Consider the following 12,552-nt stretch of genomic DNA (forward strand, 5'->3'; position numbering starts at 1 on the left):
TGATCTAGCCTGTTCAATTCCTAGGTTCAAAGCGACGAATTGTAGAAGTGTTTGTTTGCCACGTTCGTAGAGGACAGGAATGTAGGCCCCTCTCCAACGGGATCCAAATGCCAGTGTGACCATATTACGCCTTCTATGGCACCCCTGACCACATGCTCTTCATACCATACCAACCTTTTCTTGTAGAAAGTTCGCAATATTATCCAACTCATCCGGCGTCTTGTACCAGTGGCCCAAATCATCATACTGCTTCCATGTGACGTCCCGGCCCAGCTGTAGGAGCACATCCCTGATCTGCGTACCCAGGTGAACCGACACTTTCTCGTCGAGAACGCCGTGGCCCAAGAAGTAAGGCATGCTATTTGGTCGTTCCTCTCTCGGAGTCATTTCAACTTTCTGCTCGTCCTGCATTACCCTTCCCTGTAGCGGCTCAAGGTCCACCAGGTCTCTGGCGAAGTTTGCGGCGCGCAGCAGTCGATTCGAGATGGAGTCTTCCGCGTCGGGTCCCCGTGGCGCTCGGGTCTCCTCGCTCAGGACAGTGTGGCTGTCACTGGACGTCCTGACGAAAGGGTCACTGTGGTCGTCGTATTCGTCATCATTCCCGTCTGGGTTGTTCGGCAAAGCAGCGGAAACTATGTCACGGGCAAACGGAAGCCATCCGCTCATGCCAATAAATCCACCCAGCGACGAGCCCCTGTAAGAGCTGGTGGTGCTGGCAGTAGCTGCGTCCTTGGACGCCGCCTCGACCTGCTTGGAGAAGGAGGAGTCATGATGATCCTCTGCCGCGAAGCTCAGGGACGCAATCAACGCCATTGCACCGCCCTGGCTCAGTCCTCCCACGATAACGTTGTTCACCCCTCCCTGCAACGTCGTCCCTTCTTCCTCGATAAGTTGGTGTAGAAATTGCGTCGTCTCCGTCAAGCCCTCGTATTGTAGGTCCTGCCTCTCCGTCGGATCGTCGAGAGAATAGTTGTCGAACCATTGGTTGATCTTGACACGCTTGAGAACTGTCGATCGGCGCTTCTTGGCCGTGGGGAAGATGAACTTGACGGAAGGAAATAGCTCCTGGAGAGTCTGGCCGCCAGAAGTTCTTGACTCGAGGAACTCGAGGCCAAAGCGTGGACCATTGCTGCCGCGGCCGTGGAGGAGAATGATGCTGAACGTGTGTGTCGCAGAGGGAAGCACCACCAGTGGCTCAGGATGGCCCATTTTGCCTGTTGTTCGCTTGGGTGTGGCCATTTTCATACATTCGAACATGCCCCATCTCCCGCTCGGGACATTTTGTGGTTAGGCAGAACCGCGTTTGGGCCCGGCCGCTCTTGACGCTGCTCGACTGGAGCTGTTGAGGGCGAGGACCAATTCTGACGTGATAAGAGACTCGAGATCACCATACGACAAAGCTGTACGCATCGAGTGAACAGTCTTACGTGTTTGCCGAGGAAGGAGAATGTTGGTCAGGTTCGGCGCTTACCGGCCTGAGCAGCAACCTTGGCTGAAACGGCTTGCATAACCGAGCATGAGCCCTGCATTGGTCCAAAGGCTGAACTGTGGCTGTGCAGAAAATATTGAGACTTAAAACGAAGATGAAGCTGTGGTTAGGCTTGGGGACGACCTGCAAGGCTACACGAGAGAGTGAGATGGAGCAAGCTATTCTTCGCTAGTTCGAGGACAAAAAAATCTCAATACGAGGTTGGAAAATCCCGTCAAGATTCTAAGTATACAGGGCTCCAAGATCCAATATATTATAGGCTCGTCAAGGGTGTAGCATGGACATCCTAGACTTCCGTCTAAAACTACTCCAGGGATTCTCAGAGTACTTATACTTCCACCAGCAGACGGTGGCCTTTCGGCGCCATCAGGAAGTAATGCTCTTGTTCCATATCCCCATCGTCCATACCATGTTGCCGAGATATTTGGACAGATGGGAATCTGGTGAAGAACCTAGCCGTCGCAAGACGAAGCTCCATCCGTGCGAGATGAATACCGAGGCAGACTTCCAACGTAGCTCAGTCAGTTTTCGTGGTAGCAGGGTTATGAGACACTCGATATTCTACTTACTTCGTGCGCCACCTCCAAAGGCCATCATCGCTTCCTTCATCTCTTTCGAGGGTGTGGCCCATCGGTCGGGGTTGAACCTAAGACAGCAAATTTAGCATTCGACAGACTGCCAACCAGGACTGTGGGCTCCGACCTGAGAGGATCTTCGAAGATGTCCTTTAAACGATGCAATGTATATGCCTGAGTCGAGACAGTGACGCCGCCTGGAATATCGTACCCCGCGAGCCTGGCACCCTCTGGTGGCACTGCGCGCGGTAGACTTACTGCCACGGGCGCATTCAGCCGCAGTGTCTCGGTTATCACTTGGTCCAAGTAGCTGAGGTTCCTCAGATCCTTGTCCCTGAAGTCCTCCGGGAGGGACGCTAGCTCTTCGAGCAACTTCTTGCGTACCGACTCATTTCTGCAGACACTGTAGACCAGATACGTGAGGGTGACAGCAGTGGTATCACTGCCGGCCACAATGTATGCTTGAGCTTCGTTTCGGATGTCATCCGGAGACAGCTCATTGTCGAGCCATATCTTGGTGAACAATGTTCGAGGCGCCTTTTCATCCGTCCTCTGCAGCAGAGAGTGGTAGCGGTCAATCGAGGCTTGGGCATACTGCCCTATCCTGCGCCCGGCGGCGGCAATCTTACCGAAAAAAGGCAGGGAAAGATACCTGGCCAACTTCACCAGAGACGGAAATGTAGTACGGAACGGCTGGAAACCTGCCAATTGCTCGAGGTCGCGGGTGAACTGATTCTTCTGCGGCCGTTGTTAGAATACCACCATTTGATGCGGGAACCGTGTAGACAAGTGAGCAGCCTCACCTCGCCGTGCTCCAGCATCCGGAAAGACTCGCCAAAGCTCAATTCTCCAATGACATCGGTCGCCATGAAAAGCCACCATTTGAACATGTCGGCTGCTCCTCTTGTCTGCATCTCTTCGGCTGCCCTGTTGATCGCAAGAAGAACTCTGCCATTGATGGTGTCCTCGAAAGTTGTCAAGCTGGAATCCGAGATGGGAGATGCCAGAAGACGTCTCCGGCTGGCGTGCAGTTTTGGATCGGTCTGCGCGAACACGTTCTGGCCGAGCGGTACCAGTCTTCGATAGAAGTCTGACTTGGCGAAACGGCCGCCGACTCGATGAATCTCCTTTAGAGCCGAGAGATCCGCGAAGTCAGCCTCGTCCGGGGTCACGCGTACGACGGGTCCTGTGAGTTCTGGTTATCGCCGGGCTTCTCGACGACCTCTCGCGGCTTCTGTCCATACCGTACTTGTCGTGCAGATAGGCAACATAGTAGACACCTCGTCCGGTGAGCCAGTAATAGCTCATCACAACGCCAGTCCATTTCGAGATCTCCGGCCCGGGAAGGTGGGCAAGGGGTCCTCTCTGAGCACGGTATAACAATCGCTACAAAGGTTTCAGTTCCGACCTTTGATGCTCCTGCCTCACGGGTTCCTGCTTACCAGAACGCTCCCAGCAATCAGAAAGAACGCCACATGGACGTATTGATGATCGGTGTCGAGATTCAACCACATGGCGGGTGTCTGTTGAGCGCTGATACCCTCCCTCTATCTCAGCCGTGTCGGTCCCTGCTGAGGACACACTCTCTGGTAACATATAGTCTCGACTACCATTCAATCCCGGGATGCCGCTTGCAAATCCCCACGAACAACTGGTTGTTGGCTTGCCGAGACGTGCCGGGTGTAAGCCCAAGGCTTGGTGCAAGTCTGCCGCGTTACTGTCTTTCCCCGACGGCTCCTGTCGAGACTTCCGACAAGTCTCCACCGCCCGGGAACGTACTGTAGAATTGCCAATCTCATGCTCGGCCATTTCGGCCATTCTTGTTTAGCCGGCTTACCAGATCTTCGCTGAGTTGTATCTTCATTCACCCCCGGGGACCGGGTGAGGTTCGTTGAAGTAGGATGGGTAGTCTTGGTCCCGGTGTTGGCGAGAGCCTCGTAGACCCCTGAGCATTGTCTCCCCACAATTCACCCACGGGGCTTCCCCGCCTTACGATCTTCTCAAGGAGACGGCCAGTTGCCCCAGGTGAGAATCTGTGCGCAACATGAACGAAATCAGTTTACATAAATGGAATCAGTCTCCACGATCGGCGGGATGGCAACGGCAAGTCAGTCTTCTTTGCCATGGAGAAAACCGATTCCCCTCCTGCCGTCCAGGCGGACGACGCGGAAGTTGACCACGTCGAGTCTTACGAATCCATCTATAGCCAATCCACCTTTGCTCATCTCAAGACATATCTCGTGGTGCTTGTAAGTGCCAAAAACTCACCCTATCTTAACCATCCATGGATCGACTGACGAGGCTTGACAGGCGGCTGGATTGACGTTTGCTGCCCAAGGTTTTGCCATTGGAGGAGCTGGATTGCTCGCTCGAGACATCACTGCTGTTACTGGTGATCCAAGTAATGCCAACTGGTTCACCGTCATCATCGGACTCGGGGCGGTGACACTGCAAGCCCCTGTCAGCCAAGCCGCCGATTACTGGGGCAGGAAAGTGTTCATGACCTTTTTCTCGGCCATGGGGTTTGTGGGCTGCATCATTGTGTCTCGAGCTCAAAACCCAGCGACGACAATTGCAGGTTTTACCGTTCTCAGTCTCGGGTCGGGCACCCAGGCTTTGGGGGGAACAATTTGCTCGGAGGTGCTGCCTCGCAAGTACCGATCCTACGGTTCTGCGGCATACCAGTCTTCTGCCTCCTTCGGCGTGATGGTCGGCGTCATATCTGCAGGCGCTCTAGTGAGGCACTCGAACCCTGCCGGTTTCCGAACATACTTCTACATCACGGCAGGTTTGTACGCGCTCGCGACTCTGTTCGTCTTCTTCTGCTACCAACCGCCGCTTAGAGAGCTTCAAAAGTCCTTGAACTTCTCCCGGAAACTCCGAAGACTCGACTGGATCGCGTACTTCCTGGTGGTTTGTGGACTTCTTCTGATATGCATTGGACTCTCTTGGTCTCTGAACCCCTATCAGTGGTCAAACGCACATGTATCCGTACCCTTCGCCCTGGGATTTGCCCTGGTACTAGCTCTTGTCGTCTATTCGTGGCGAATCAAGAAGGACGGGATGATCAATCACGGGCTGTTCCGGCATCGCAACTTCGCGTTGGTGGTGTTGTGCATCTTCGCCGAGGGTGTGGCATTCTTTTGCGCCAACAATTTTCAGCCGGTCACCACACTCGTGTTCTTTACGACGGATCCGCTATACATCGCACTGCACATGGCTGTTGCGATGGGGGCCGCTGTGTTTTTCACATGCGTTGCAGGACTGTATTCCAAAAAGACCAAGACCGTCAGGTCTTCACTGACCGTTTCGTTCATTTCCTTCACGGTCTACGGCATCGTCATGGCAACCGTCACACCGTCCACACCCGGCGCGGCCTTTTGGGTCTACCAGATCTTTGAAGGCGCCGGGTTGGGTATTTGTCTGATGGCAAGTGTCGTCGCCGCGCAGTTCGCCACGCCCGTGGAACTGATCTCCACCGCCACCGGTGTCTTGCTCACGGTACGAAACTTTGGCGGTACGGTCGGAATCGCCATCTTCAGTGCCCTTTTGAACTCCGGTATGAGCAGTTTGGGCTCCAATATCGCAGCCAAAACACTGCCGATGGGATTGCCACCGTCATCACTAGGGGCCTTGATCAGCAGTTTGGTGGCCTCAGACTACGCTGCCTTGTCACGTATCCCCGGGGTAACACCCGAAATTATTGGTGCAGCTTCTGAGGTTTTGCTCAACAACTACAAGGTCGGCCTGCGCAATGGATGGATATTCACGGCCGCGGCAAGCGCACTCGCCGTCGTCGGTAAGTCACATCCCCTCCCGCACAGGCAGTAGTCCCGTCGTGAGAGTAAGAGCTAAAGCTAACCCCGAGCTTCAGGTTCCATATTCCTGATTGACCCTAAGACGGAGTTCAATGCCCATATTGATGCTCCAGTCTTTGAACGTCCCGAGGCTGGTGCAGAGCAAGGGCACAGCGAGAACCAGGACGGTTTCGGACAGAGATGGGTGGCATCGAAAGTGGGTAGAGACATCGCCTAATCCATCTCGCAAGAGCAGAGATCGAAATCCTGTTCAAAATGCGCGCAGAGATCTGTCTCTTCGTTTCTCTCAAAGCAGGAGTATCATGATAAGTGCAGATTGGCAGCTCATCATGTACCTCGGACGAACCATATTGTCGTCACGCGATAAGCCAATATGGCCCCTGCCCCAGACATTGGAGTTCGTTGACAGGTCTTTGTAAGGACCTCAGATATCGCGTCTTAAGTTGGTTTGAGTTGTGCGCAAAAACCCGACGACTCAGCAGAGGGATCAAAAGTACAAACGTGCGAGCTGACAGCTAGCTTTAGTTTGGCTACAAACGAAAACGAAATCATGACAATAACGCGATTTCATCGTGACTTTTGAAAGTGCTGACAGATTCTTGAACTCCACTGGAGGCAGAAAGGAAAATCCTAGCGGCTACCCGTCCAGGAACGGTACAGTGATGTAGCTACTCGAGAAGCCTTGGCCTCCGACAGAGATGAAGTGGAGACCGGTGTTTCTCGCTTTGAACTGCCCGCGCAGGGTGGGAAACTCGGCAAGGTACATTGGATGGCCACTGACTTTGAAGACGAGCGATTCGCCGGGCTCGAAGATCATGCCTCCCGGCCACAAGCTTGTCTCAATCTTCACCACCTCGCCCTTGGGGATTTTCTCCTCCCTCAGATGCTCATGCTGTATGTAATGCGGCTTCGAGAGGTCCTGGTCGATGGCTCGATGGCTCGCCCGGATCTGCCCGTGAGGACCCAGGTAGACGTAGGTATTGAGAAGCGGGACCTTCTCCTGCGGAACACCACAGGCCTCCATGTCCGCTTCAGGGATGTTGTAATTGAGCAGCACCCTGCCGGAAGAGTCTGCCCTCCGGATCTGGAGGAATATGTCCATGTCCTCCGCGTCCTTGCAGGACATGAACAGTGTCGCTCTGGTGCTACCGAGTAGACATGTCCTTTTGGAGAATTTGTACGCGAAGCACGCTTCCTCTGGGTCGTTGTCGACCTGCTCGCAGTCGATGTCGGATTGATACGACACGGTCGCGGCGTCTGGGCTTGATTCGGCAGACAGTGTGCCGTCCTTGTTCAGGTAGAGTCGCTCGTATCTTGTTTCAGGCACCGGCCAGTTCGTGAACGGCTTGTTGACAATGTTTTGCTACGACATCGACAAGGTCAACTATAGCACCCGGGAGCCGCATCAATTGCACGAATAGGGGCTTACTCACGGTATTGAAGCCCAGCAAGGACACGCGAACCTTGGGCGTCTTTTCCCAGTCGTTGTTGACGCCTTTCAAATAACGGTCGAAAAACAATTGAAGCTCGTCGTTGTTCGACGGCTGGTATAGGTCGTGCCATTCCTGAGTGTCATGGATTCGCAACCTAGAGCAGATCGGTCAGTCATCTTCCGCGAAGTAGAAACGGACGAACAAGGCCAACAGACCACTTGTCATCGTGGGGCATGTCTTCAAAGCCGCGAAGACTACCTGGCAGATGCAAGAACGTCGAGTAACTTGCCAGGATGTATGCAGGCACCGTGATGCGTGAAATGTCGGCGCGTTTGTCCTTCCAGTAGTCGTTCATGAGGGGGAATTTTGCCAGCATCGCAACCGGATCTTCCATTGGACCACGACCTACATCTATATCAGCATTTTCCGGCCACCGAGGACAACCGCACTTCTGGACTAGCGCCGCGGATTGAAAGGTAGAAAACGCTTACCCCGGAGGTTGCCCATCATCCATTCCAGGAACGGCGTGCAAGCTATGCCGCCTCGTACGTGGATTTCGCGGTATAGATCACTAGAGCCCTCCAAAGGCGCGATACACTTGAGTGAGGGTGGCTGTTGAGCGGCGATGTACCATTGAGCACGACCAAGCCACGAGTTGCCCACGGTGGCCACGTTACCATTGCACCAGGGCAACTTGGCCACATACTCGATCACGTCGTATCCGTCGCGTCCTTCTTGAGTGCCAGCCCAGCTGTGGTCTCCGTTTAGCCAATCACGGACAAAATAAGGCCTTTAGTCTTCAACTATACCATAGATAACCCTCAGAATCCCAGGCGCCTCTCGAGTCAACGTGGACCAAGGCATATCCCCTCGCGGTCCAGTCTGCAGGATCAGGGGCTTCGAACTTTTCGAACCCAGACAGCCAACTCTCTGGAACTCCCATTCGGCCGGGAAGCATGGCGAGGGTCATGCCTGTGTTAACGCATTAAAATGACATAGTCCTAGGAACAGCGACGGCCATCGTTACCTCTTCCAGACTTGCCATATGGGCTCCAAGGCAGGAGAACAGGCACTTTGCTGCTACTATTTTCGGGTCTGAAGATGTCGGCTTTCAGAATGGTGCCGTCCCTCAAAGGGATGTCGATGTTCTTTTCAAAGATAGTATTGACTGTGAAAGGGCGCGCCGTTTCTGATTTGCGGTAGCCCGCTGGCAGTAATATCGTGGCAGTTTCGGGGCCGTCATAACCAAACTGACCCTCCGTGGGAGGCTGTATTTTTCGGAAGAGGAGTGGCGTGTCGCCTGTTTTCACAGTAGGGAATTCACTCATTGCAGCCGACCAGACCTCTGGAAGCCTCGTTGGCAGGTGGCGAGTTGCGACGGCGAGGCACTCAACAATCCTGGAAAAGCGCTGTGCTCTTGTCGTCGAACGATAGGACGTGATGATCACCGTCCTTCTCGGTGTCTTGTAGAGAGAACTCTCTCAATTTCAGTCGAGCGACAAACTTGAGCTCAGGCTGGCCACTTTGAGCCACGTTATGCCCATGGACCCCACTGGTCCGGCAAATGATTTGCCAAATAAAGAATTAACCCCAAAAAGAGCACGGGCCCCAATCTTCGGGGAACATCCGTCGGGTAACATATGTATCAACTTTGACGCTTCTGGGACAGACTCAGCGGGTGCTCGAGCGGAGCATGGCCCTACGATGTGAGACAAGAGTCAGATGGGAACCGCCCGTACACACTCTCCGAGGTGGGACGAAGGTCGAGGGGAAAAGAAGTCGTGGGACGAAAGCAGTGGGACGAAACGCTGTCTACGTTGTCACCACGTACCCCCGGGTAGGAGATGAACAGGAGCAAAAGCAACGCATTGGGGCGTTCTCGCTGCACTCAGCCTTGTTGCGTGGCCATGTGCTTTGCCGCATCACAGAGTCGTTTTTCTCTCCTCTTTCACATGAGAGATCACGACATAGTTGATCAGGGTCACGTCGACTGCATGTGGTTCTCTTGTCCTACACTGCCAATCTACTGCAAACGCTCCCAAAAGCTCAGCTTTTGCAGTCGCTTTCTGCTTAGCGAGGAGATCGATAATAGAGTAGAGCTCACACTGGTGGAAATCTAAGATACTTTACGTGGAGAATTCTATTCCGCTCCTCCTAGCATTAATTTAGACTTCATGGGAATCAAGGAGCACGTAAACCATACGGGCCCATTCGGTGCTACTAGCATTGGCCCAGCCATGATTTGTACCTCTTTGCACCAACACATCACCCCTGGACATGGTCCGTTCTTGGCCGTCGTCGAGGATTGCGATGACCTTCCCTTCGAGGACTATCGCGTAGTCGAGGCTTTTCGTCGCATGCATCGGCGACTTGGATGCAGGGGGAAAGTCGATATAGCGGAGCACCGATCCATTGGGAACATAGACTCCCGGTGGGTTTGCCGTGAACTCGGAATAGGCCTTGATGTCGGCCTGATTGTTCAATGTCGTAGGGAAGCTGTTCGTGGCGTAAGCCACGGCAGCTCGGGCAGATTCCTTGCTGCCAAAGGGGATCAAGTTGAGCTCTTTCAACTCCAGGTTTTCGTCAATGGCTTCGGAGAAGATCGCTCTGCCCTCGCCGTCGACGTCGGTTATGTAACGCTTGATATTGGGCAAGCCGGTGACGGCGGAGACTGAGTCTTGTTCGCCCATTTTCTATGGGAGATAGCCGGAGGGATGCCTGTTGACGAGGACCGAGCGCGTATGCTTGGGGGGTAAAGCCCATGGTGAGGTGCTTCTATTTAGGTCGCGGGTGTTCGAAGCTGGCTGATATCGGTCGTACGTGGCTCAAGCACATGTGACAAGGCTTGAGGGAGAACCGAAGCTGTCGGCAAACTCCCGATCCCTGAGAGCCCGGTGACCCCCGACGGGGCCCTACCGCTCGAGGGCCGGGACCTGCCCAGACCTTGGGCTGCGGGTACGTGGTGTTGCGGGGTTGGGGGTCTGGTCCCGGGGTCTCGTGGGCGTCTGGGGTGGAATGGGCTACTTAGCCGATACTGTCTATCGTCGGTCACCTCGCTGTCGTCTGGCAGAGCAACCCCAGGTCTTGACAAACATTTCTGGAGGGAGGGCGGCTATGCTTACAAAATCCTCTGATCCCTTCGCCTACGTCCAGAACTTGGTCGACGCGACGAACCCGAAAGCATGGTGCGCTCAAGTTCAAACACCTTTCACCTCATAGGTATAGCAGGATTGTCTTTCCTGATTGTCTTTCTCATCCGGGTGAGTTCTCGCCACGAGAGATTGGATTGCAGTGCCTCCAACTGACCTTCGTCGCTGGGAAGAAAATATGGCTTCTCTTCACCGACCCTCTCGCGTCTATTCCCGGTCCGTGGCATGCCAAGTTCACGGGTGTGGTTCTCAAGACCCATACCCTCATGGGTAGACGCTGTTTCTACATCCATGACATGCATCAACGGTATGGCGCTGTGGTGCTGATAGCCCCTGGAGAAGTCGACATCAGTGACTTGGAGGGCTTCCGCGACATCCACCGGATCGCCAGTGGGTTTCAGAAGACGGACTGGTATACCAAGTTCACCCCCGGCATGGAGAGCAACGTTTTCGCCATGGTGGACCTCCAAGAGCATGCCGCACGCAGAAAGGTGCTTGCACGAGGATTTAGCAACTCTTCACTGCAAGCAAACTTTCAACATGTCGTGAAGGATCGAGCCAAGCTTGCAGTGGAACGCATCAAGAGTGAAGTGGCCCGCGGCGATTGCGATATCCTCAAGTGGTGGACACTGATGGCGTTGGATGTGACGGCACAAGTTGCTTTCGGAAAGCGCTCTACCATGCTCGAGTCCGGCAAGGTTCGTGATTGTCTTGGTGCTTTTGACGCCATCCCATTGCTGACACGAGACAGAAAACAGAGTACACCGAGAATGTGTCGCTGATGGTCGAGGCCACCGGCATCCGAGCCGAAGGCCAGTTCTTTTACAGCCTTGTTAGGCTATTCGCGCCTTCAACATACGTGAAGTATGAGGCTTCGCTGAAGAACGTACCTTTATACGGCCTGCGTGCGGCCCGGGAAACGTTATCCACCAAGCTTGAGACTTTTAACCTCATCAGCGGCATGGTGAAGGAAAGCACGGCCGAAGACAGCAAAATCAGCGAGTTTGGGTTGGCCTCCCAAGCCACCGCCATCATTATAGCAGGGTCGGACACGACGGCGACGACACTCACCTACGCAGTGTGGGCTGTCCTCTCACGGCCCGAGGTTCGCCGTAAATTGGTGAAGGAGATTTCGAAGCTTCCGGAAGACTACAGTCAGACCGACCTTGAGGGTCTGAGCTACTTGAACGCTGTCCTCACGGAGACTTTACGCCTCTATGGAGCTGGACCGGGCTCCTTGCCGCGTGTGCATCGATCAAAAGAACTTGTGGTTGGGCAGTATGTCATCCCCCCCGGTGTAACGTTGACCACCCAAGCGTGGACTATTCATCGGGACCCGGAGATCTTTCCCGAGCCTGACAAGTAAGTTCTGAATGGATCTTCACTGTCTCTTCCAGCAGTACTGATATGCGAGCAATAGATTCGAGCCCGATCGTTTTGTTCGAGGTGGTCTCCAGGGTCAGCAGAAGCTGGCCTTCCACCCCTTCGGGGCAGGCACTAGAATATGTCTGGGCCTGCACCTGGCTTATATGGAGTTACGATATGGTCTGGCCGAGTTCTTCCGTCAATGTCCCGAAATAGAACTCTCAAGCAAAACAACTCCGGAGTCGATGAGGATGGTGAACTATTTCTTGGTCGCTCCAAAATCAAAGCAGTGTATCGTCACAAGTAGTAGATAGCGTACCAAGAATATACGAACGCATCCTTGCTCGTCCTAGGTGTCATGACCGCGATGAGAGCGCTCAACAGGCCACATCACTTTCTTCGAGATCCCGAATCAAGTCTCGACACTCACAAAGTCCTAGAACCACATGGTCCGTTACGTTGAGTGCTTGGTACAATCCATCCTGTAGCCTTGAAACGCGACATCCCAGCACCCTCCCATGATTCTCTAGAAGAGAGTCTGATTTTCCAACCCATAAATTTTTCATCCCCCCATGGAAGCTGCCAGATCAGGATCAAAGCCTCCCAACTCCGTAAATAGGTCTAAACTACCGTCCGCAAAGTATGAGAGTGGGAATTGAATAGGGCGTCCGATGTCTTCGGGGGAATCCGACTCCCCTTGAGCCCTCAAGGATTCGGCACTCA

The 12,552-nt window shown here is 54.0% G+C and overlaps 6 protein-coding genes across 6 annotated transcripts; 2 read left to right on the plus strand and 4 right to left on the minus strand.

The window, feature by feature from the left end:
• Positions 1-159: 159 nt before the first annotated feature.
• On the minus strand, positions 160-1,239 carry PV08_06486 (uncharacterized protein; the record flags this gene model as incomplete). Its single annotated transcript, XM_016380823.1, has 1 exon — positions 160-1,239. The coding sequence occupies one exon, from the start codon at positions 1,237-1,239 to the stop codon at positions 160-162; it is 1,080 nt and encodes a 359-aa protein (XP_016236650.1).
• A 578-nt stretch (positions 1,240-1,817) lies between these two features.
• PV08_06487 (uncharacterized protein) lies at positions 1,818-3,578 on the minus strand (the record flags this gene model as incomplete). Its single annotated transcript, XM_016380824.1, has 6 exons — positions 1,818-1,993; positions 2,059-2,135; positions 2,192-2,802; positions 2,868-3,250; positions 3,309-3,450; positions 3,507-3,578. 6 exons carry the CDS (start codon positions 3,576-3,578, stop codon positions 1,818-1,820), a joined length of 1,461 nt encoding a protein of 486 aa, XP_016236651.1.
• A 609-nt stretch (positions 3,579-4,187) lies between these two features.
• Positions 4,188-6,099, plus strand: PV08_06488 (uncharacterized protein; the record flags this gene model as incomplete). The annotated part of the gene is made up of 3 exons (XM_016380825.1): positions 4,188-4,313; positions 4,375-5,863; positions 5,939-6,099. The coding sequence occupies 3 exons, from the start codon at positions 4,188-4,190 to the stop codon at positions 6,097-6,099; spliced, it is 1,776 nt and encodes a 591-aa protein (XP_016236652.1).
• A 420-nt stretch (positions 6,100-6,519) lies between these two features.
• PV08_06489 (uncharacterized protein) lies at positions 6,520-8,643 on the minus strand (the record flags this gene model as incomplete). Its single annotated transcript, XM_016380826.1, has 6 exons — positions 6,520-7,245; positions 7,316-7,469; positions 7,531-7,720; positions 7,807-8,066; positions 8,125-8,287; positions 8,343-8,643. The coding sequence occupies 6 exons, from the start codon at positions 8,641-8,643 to the stop codon at positions 6,520-6,522; spliced, it is 1,794 nt and encodes a 597-aa protein (XP_016236653.1).
• Positions 8,644-9,480: 837 nt separating this feature from the next.
• PV08_06490 (uncharacterized protein) lies at positions 9,481-10,005 on the minus strand (the record flags this gene model as incomplete). The annotated part of the gene is made up of 1 exon (XM_016380827.1): positions 9,481-10,005. One exon carries the CDS (start codon positions 10,003-10,005, stop codon positions 9,481-9,483), a length of 525 nt encoding a protein of 174 aa, XP_016236654.1.
• Positions 10,006-10,497: 492 nt separating this feature from the next.
• On the plus strand, positions 10,498-12,143 carry PV08_06491 (uncharacterized protein; the record flags this gene model as incomplete). The annotated part of the gene is made up of 4 exons (XM_016380828.1): positions 10,498-10,575; positions 10,608-11,162; positions 11,216-11,826; positions 11,885-12,143. 4 exons carry the CDS (start codon positions 10,498-10,500, stop codon positions 12,141-12,143), a joined length of 1,503 nt encoding a protein of 500 aa, XP_016236655.1.
• Between the last annotated feature and the right edge of the window lie 409 nt (positions 12,144-12,552).

This window comes from Exophiala spinifera, assembly GCF_000836115.1.
Source record: "Exophiala spinifera strain CBS 89968 unplaced genomic scaffold supercont1.4, whole genome shotgun sequence".
Taxonomy (NCBI): Eukaryota; Fungi; Ascomycota; class Eurotiomycetes; order Chaetothyriales; family Herpotrichiellaceae; genus Exophiala; species Exophiala spinifera.